The 7,512-nt window shown below is 36.9% G+C and overlaps 1 protein-coding gene across 1 annotated transcript; it reads right to left on the bottom strand.

The window, feature by feature from the left end:
* Nucleotides 1–4,819: 4,819 nt before the first annotated feature.
* LOC113361393 (putative F-box protein At3g10240) lies at nt 4,820–7,407 on the bottom strand. Its single transcript, XM_026604648.1, has 3 exons — nt 7,363–7,407; nt 7,031–7,101; nt 4,820–6,444 (listed from the first exon to the last, which is right to left on the bottom strand). The coding sequence occupies exon 3, from the start codon at nt 6,214–6,216 to the stop codon at nt 5,587–5,589; it is 630 nt and encodes a 209-aa protein (XP_026460433.1). The 5' UTR covers nt 6,217–6,444; nt 7,031–7,101; nt 7,363–7,407; the 3' UTR covers nt 4,820–5,586.
* Nucleotides 7,408–7,512: the final 105 nt, after the last annotated feature.

The following is a 7,512-nucleotide window of genomic DNA, read 5'->3' as shown; positions in this document are numbered from 1 at the left end:
AACACTACTTGCTTAAAAGTACATTGTATTGTATCAAACTTACTTAATTAAGACATTAATATGTATCTGACTGAAATACATACCTGACACAAAATCATTCTTCAGAAAGTTCATACTGTCGGATAAGATTGCATGTTGCCTTGTTGTGATGAGTCTTCAAATTACAGTTTGAACACTTGACAGATTTTCTACTAGTCTCAAATGCAGACTTAAAACGTTTCCCCTTTTTCCTGCCTGGTGGAGACCTAATTACTTCTGCTGGGAGAACGATATCATCTACGTGATACTCATCGGGCCTGTGAGAAAAAAACAGTATCATATAAATGGAATGAACCACAACTACATATGAATATGTACACGGTATATTGTTCCTGAAAAACAAATATAAAAAAATGTAGTGGTATCTACCATTACATATCAGTATGTAACATCCATATGTAAGTAGGTTTATGTTGACAGTTTCAATTGCTATTACATGTGTAAGTGGTATCTACCATTACATATTGTTATGCAAAATGTACTGATTAAAGACACATACCTGTCGTGGTTAGGAACGGGAGTCTATAGCTATTGAATATAGCTTACGAAAAGTGGTAACTTTGAAATAATCTTCAACGTAATCAAGAATCCTTCCTCCAGATCTAGTAATAGCTGCAGTAGCGTGCGAGCATGGAAAACCATAAACGCGCCATCGTTGGCAAGTACAAGTTTTTTCTCTAGATCTACCATATGAGATCTGCACAGTACATATTCATGTGTTATTTTTCAGTACACCTAATATACACAGTACATATTTATATGTTCTCACAGAAACATGGTACTTAAAAAAAGAAAGAGAAAGTAAATAACATTCAGATGATAGAGATTAGGGGTAAACGCTAACCTTGGAGAATGCACTTCATAACGATTAGCATCTGACTGGCTAACTTTCCAGGGACGGCCAATTTGGATGTGTAGTTCAAGCAAGGCTTGATACGTAGGGGTTAGCAGTTCTGGGTCCATCAAGAGACTCTCTTCACGACGTTCTGACATCATTTCCATCATACGTATCCTACACGACAAGGGGATAGCAAAGTCTGTTATACTAAAAATATACGTAGATTAACAGAACATATATGCTAATACTGTTACAAAAAGAAAACTAATATAAGCTTGTACTGTGACTAAGGAAACTGATACAAACCTGATCGAGTCAACGAACGCACACGCAGGTAATTTCTTCTCTGTTAATCCAGCTATTGAACGATTCAGCAACGCTAGATGAAGTGTAACCATAACTACAACCCTTGAAGAAAGCATTGGACCACTTTTCTTTTGGAATGTTGTGCAGTAGTCAGCAACCCAAGGCCTTCCCAAATTAACCATTTCTTGAAGACCTTCCTCGTATGTTGCAGGAGAAAGAGCATATGTCGCCTTTCGGAAAGCATCAGTCACTTCCTTATACTTTTCGTCAGACTTTGCGATAGGTAAGTTTTTGTCCAAATGGAAGTAACAATATCTTTGATGAGAATCAGGGAACTCTTTGGGAATATATTTAACCAACCCTTCACCTCGGTCAGTCATAAAAGTGATTGGGCGATCATCATTCAAAGCCTCCTTCAGTTTCTTGAAAAACCATTCCCAGCTGATATTGTCTTCACCAGGTACTAAAGCAAACGCAAGCGGATAAAATCCTGCAAAAAGGAATTACTAGTTATGTTAAGCAACTAATATTGACACTACATATTGACATGCAGTTGGTTTACCTCTTTGTTGATATGTGAAAACCTGACACTACATAATAACATGTTAAGCAACTGATTGACACTACATTTTCACATGCAGTATGGTTTATCTCATACTCAGTAAGGTCAATATGTAGTATGTAGTATGGTCAATACTCATTGTCAGATAGTGAAGTAAGGTCAATATGAGTGATCTAACTACCAGACACTACATATCAAAAAAAAAAAGAACCAGTTACCTTGATTACCATTAAGACATGTTGCTGCCATGAGACCTCCTTTAAAAGTTCCAGTGAGAAATGTACAGTCACAGAAAATCATGGGACGACATAGTTTATATCCCTCTATACAAGCTCCAAAGCAAACAAAAAGTCTATTGAATCTTTTTGTAGCATCATTGAAATCGAAATCAATAAATGACCCAGGGTTTGTTTCCCTAACAGCATTCACCCACCAAGCAAGATCAGTGTACGACTTAACATCATTACCAAAAATCTGTTTATGCGACAACTCAATTGCATGATATGCGTGGTGATACTGGATTTCAATGCCACCACTAACTTTAAGATAATCTATGATCTCTGCTGGTGTTATGCGAGGGTTGTGCCTGACCATCTCATGAATTAGACTGTTCATGAGTTTTTTTGTAACTCTTGGATTCTTCAACATATAACCACCGCCACAGGTGTGCCTTCCCACATATTCCTTTATCTTAAAAACATCAATAGAACTACCAATGGCAGTTGCGTGAAGCTTCCATGAACAACCTTTCACACTACATACGGCGGTGAATCTCTCAAGGTCATTCTTCTTCTTAATTACCTCATATCCAGTTCTCATGCAGTATTTTTGGCATGCTATACGTACGGCATCAACACCACCATAGAATAATTGATCTGTATCATCAAAAATCTTATCCCAACCATCTGAAAAAAACACTCTTGGCTTCTTTACCTTCTTTCAAATAACTATTCTTTGCACTGACAACTAAGTCTGCATTACTGTCAACTTCCATACGCCTAGACGCGCCATTTGAAATTACATCCACGTGCAAATCAAAGAAAGCTGATTGCTTTGAAGAATGTAATGCAGAGATGCCCTGGAGTGTTACATCGGCAAGAATAGGAACTATCGCTTGATTCTGGAAATAGTTAACCAGAATAGTCGATGGAGTCAACCAGCTCCACATATTACAGATGCAAAATTTCAAATCCTCTAAAGTTGAAAACGATGTAACCTCATATGCAAAATGATATTGCTTAGGTATACATGAGAATAGATGGAGAAGTCTGGTTTGGGACCAACGTCAGACATGTTAACCCTGTAAATGATCCAAAAATTAACTAAGTCTCTGAATGGATATAAGTTATACATATTGTATGTATTGGCATCTACTGTATTGCACGATACATACTAAGACCACAGGCTATATGTCGTACGTATTGGTATGTAACATGTAGAATAACTAAGTCTCTGAATTCCTATACGTTATACATATTGATATGTATTTGTATGTAACATGTAGAATATATTTTACAACATATCAATATGTTTTGAGTTTCATCTTCTATAAATAGAAGAACTGCAGCTATATCAAAAAGAGAATACAAAATTACTACACGATCTATCTAACAAAACAAACCTATATCAAAAAATACAGTAAAACAAACCTATATCAGATTACAAAGAAACTAAAACAAAACAGCAGCAGAGAAAAGGTGATTATAGTAACATACATTGTTCGAATCTGAGATTAACCTAATTCGATTTTAAGATACCTAATTGAAACACACAAAAATCACAATGTAAATCGAACGGAAACTGAATTGAACAATATAAATCATCACAAAACTGAAATCATAAAAGAAAGATAGCAATGTACATCATAGACAACTATTCTGATAGAAATCGGATCAGAATAAACCTAATTATTCATTAACATTCCAAGAACAACAGCAGAGGAAGATGATTTACGAGATAAATACCTTGTTCGAATCTGATTTCGAAGCACAGATGATTTACGAGATAATAGCTGTGATGAGCCTAATTGAAAGACGCTACCAGATACTGTGATGAACCAAAACGCAGGAGCAGAGAAAACCAAAGAGAAAACAATCTAAGATGAAAAAAAAAGAGAAAGAAACTGAATTTGATTTGTTCGTGGAGTTGCAGAAAGGGTATTTTTGGTACTTTTGAAAAACTTGTCTTGTGTGACCCGCACGTTTTGGACTAGGGAATAAATATTCTGGTCCAAAAATTTGTTTTTGGACCAGCGGATAATTTTATTCTAGGGGTGGATTAGAGAGTAACCGGTACTGGGTTTCCTGGACTACCTAATAATTCCTAGTTGCCAATTTGCCACACACTCAAGTAGTGGTTAAGGTCCCTTGCATAATCTATGGTGACAATTGACATTCTAGACATTTTGAATATATCTCTATATTTCACTGATTGTGGGAACTCAAAATAGATAAATGCAAGGGACCTTAACCACTACTTGAGTGTTATTTGTGGTTAGAATGTCATATGAATCCTGGTGCTTCATGATCACTTTTAAGTCAGCCTCCTCACCTGATTGCTTAACTTATAACTGGGCATAATCATTGGACTCAGCCGGATGTGAATACACTCAAAATGAATCCTGGTGTTGCATGGCTATCATCACTCACTAGCTCAGGTTATGGACTGCTTTTGAGAAACTTTACAGATACCAACAGAGAAGCAAGCGCACGATGGTCCAAAAACTGCAGTGGGAAAAAGAAAAGGCTCTGAAGTACTTGGTTATTGGAGGAGACTCCCAAAAAATCACTAACTATGTTCAAGACACAAATCAATCTATCAAATTGCAATATTGTCAGGCTATTTTGGATGAAGTTCTGAGGATAGGCAAAGAGCTTCATAGTTTTTCGGGTTCGTTCTTTACCAAGAATAACTTTAGATTAGCTTTCATGTAAATTTAACTACTGGCAAAACCTCTATTTGTGATCATAGCAAGACTAATAACCTATTAGTTCCAGCCAACTTAGCGGATTCAACCTTCTGCGAAAAAACAAAAAACAAATTTTGACACTTTAAGTCACTGATGGATGCTGTGATCAAAGTTTTATAGAATAAATTAAACGCGAAAGAGTTTAAACAAAAAGGCAACAAAAGAAGCTTAAAATGAATCCCCATAGCTAAATAGTAAAGGCTAGCCTACTATACCAGTCGCCTAAGAAAAATTACAGAGAAAAGTCGAGTGCAGTGTTGCTTTTCCTTGCCACAGGCCTCCTACTGATCACTTTCTGTTGAAAGTCGACTGCAGCTCTTTCTGCTTCTGCAAAGGAAAATAGGCTTTCGCTAAATGACGTACATACTATAGAAGAGAAATATTCAGGAACTGAGGAGGGAACCCCGCTGATCTTCATTTTCGTGAATGACTTGTTATTCCAATCATAAGAATAAAGAGACACATATTTTATCTCGCAGTTGGATTTTGTTTGATGAATTTCTAGGATCAATTGGCTTGTATCCGCAACGGAATGACAATAAAACTGGACCTATACCCACAGAACTAGGTACGGTAAGAGTGTGTTCAGTCCAGTTTTCGTTACCAGTCTCCGCAGATGTATGTTTACTATGATGATTGTCATCATGTATCCAGATCTTGACAGCGGATGCACTAGTGCTGGTTGATATAGCTAAACACCCATTCACTTCTAACAGATGACCATATTGCTCGAATAAAGAACCATAGCGACAATCGAAACACTGATCAACAATGAACTTAGGAATTTGAATCTTCCTGAACTTCTGACTTCCAACATCAATTGCCAATATAAACACAATATCACCATCTTTCATATTGTCACTCTCAAACATGTCAGGCAACCAATATATAGAACCATTGACATAAATAGAAGGTGATGCGAGTAAAAGGTCGAGATGGTACCTCATCAATCCTTCTCCATGAATTGTCACCTAAAGTCAAGACCTCACACACAAGGGGACCGAAAATGGTACTGCTATCCTCTTCTTCTGCCATTTCCCAGATGCATATGACTTTGTACTGGTTAGTGGCAGGATCGAACCCAAAACCATAAGCTAAAGGAAAAAAATCATCATCATCATCTAATGACGATCTAATCCATGGTGTTACCTCTCTAGTGCTAACATTGAATATGCAAGCAGCACCCTCGGAATCTTCAATGAAACAAATCAAACCATTAACAGCTCCAAGTATTTCACTACACTGAAAAGATTTCGATCTCCTTACAGTGTGAATGGTTGAAACAACTCTGCCTTTACCTTCAGATAGTAAGTCAGCAGTTTTGAAACACACTGGATACTCTTTGTAATTGGTGACGGCAGTTCTGTTTTTTGGCTGACTTTTAAGTGGCGGAACAATGAAAAGAAGACGTATACATGTTTTTGATCTGGTAAAATGTAAATCACCGAAGTATGGGTCTTGGATTAAGGTGCACCAATATTTTGATACGCACTTGAATCTCATAATTGACTTAGCCCGGAGTCTGCTTAGTATATCACATACTATGTCTTTATCAAATATACCAATACTACTAGAACTAGCAGTAGTGGAGTTCTGAACAGCCTCTTTTGTATTACTTCTCCTCCTCTTCTGCAAAATCGTTTTCACCTTTCCTCTGATCCCTCCATCTTTATTTGCTGTCCCTGACTCCCTGTCTTTTTCATTGAAGGCTGTTATCGGGGCGTCACACTCCTTCAGAGGGGCGTCACCCAATAAGACAAAAACAGGTCACCTATAAGTAATATCAAAAACCCCTTATCTTATATAATTTTGTGATGACCAAACAACCCTTGTTTGACTAATTTTAAATTAGTTTAATTAATTACGCCTAGGTTGGATATATAGCAAATCTATGCGTAAAATTGGAGTTACCAAATAAATCTGACAAAACATTTGCAAGGGAATATCAGTTTCTACCTTTCAAATATGGAAGCTTTATAAACGACCAGTATCCACAAAAAATGCATTACCGAAATTGATTAAAAAAAATGAATAATTGAGCAATTTTAAGTGCAACTCCTAGTTAGTGACCTACAACTCAGAATCCTGCTTCAAAAACAAGCAAACTAAGAACCCATATTTCCAACGATACAACAAGTGATCTTCCCTAAACCGACTGTATAAAACCGGCAACACATGATTACCTACAACATCCCTAAAACAATCCAAAAGAACACAAAACATAAAGGGACTTAAACATTTTTGTACAACACCCAATAACAACAAACTACAACATTTTGCAAGAATCATAACAGACGAGTGAATTAAGATATCTTACCTTTTGGACACACTTGCAAAATGGCGGTGGCCCTGTAAGGTGGTGGGTCAACCGATCATCTGTCTTACGCTCTGAAAAAATATGAAAAGAAAGAAGTTTAACCAGTAGTTTATATGATCCAAAATGTAGAAGGCCAGAAGACAGAAATAAATTTAATACTCGAAATTCTTGGGAAATCTTGAAAGGCAAATTTAATACTCGAAATTCTTGGGAATCTTGAAAGACAATTTTTAATGCGTTTTGGTTTTCTGGGTTACTTTGACTATATTCTGACTTTTCCCTCTCTTGTTCACTGCAGTCGTCGGTTTGCGAAAGAATATTTAAGGACTTACTTGACAGAGAGTACTGCACGTTATATAGCCATGTCTCAGCTTTGGAGTAACCTTAACACCAAAACTAGTCTCGGATGGGTGCAGTTAGGCCACAAAAAAAGGCACCTTCTGATTGTTACTTCCACGACAGCCCAGCGGCAGCAACAGCCG

Source organism: Papaver somniferum, chromosome 3 (genome assembly GCF_003573695.1).
Source record: "Papaver somniferum cultivar HN1 chromosome 3, ASM357369v1, whole genome shotgun sequence".
In the NCBI taxonomy this organism is placed as follows: domain Eukaryota; kingdom Viridiplantae; phylum Streptophyta; class Magnoliopsida; order Ranunculales; family Papaveraceae; genus Papaver; species Papaver somniferum.
Note: the sequence above shows the minus strand (reverse complement) of the source record. Positions and strands in the feature narration are given on the sequence as shown.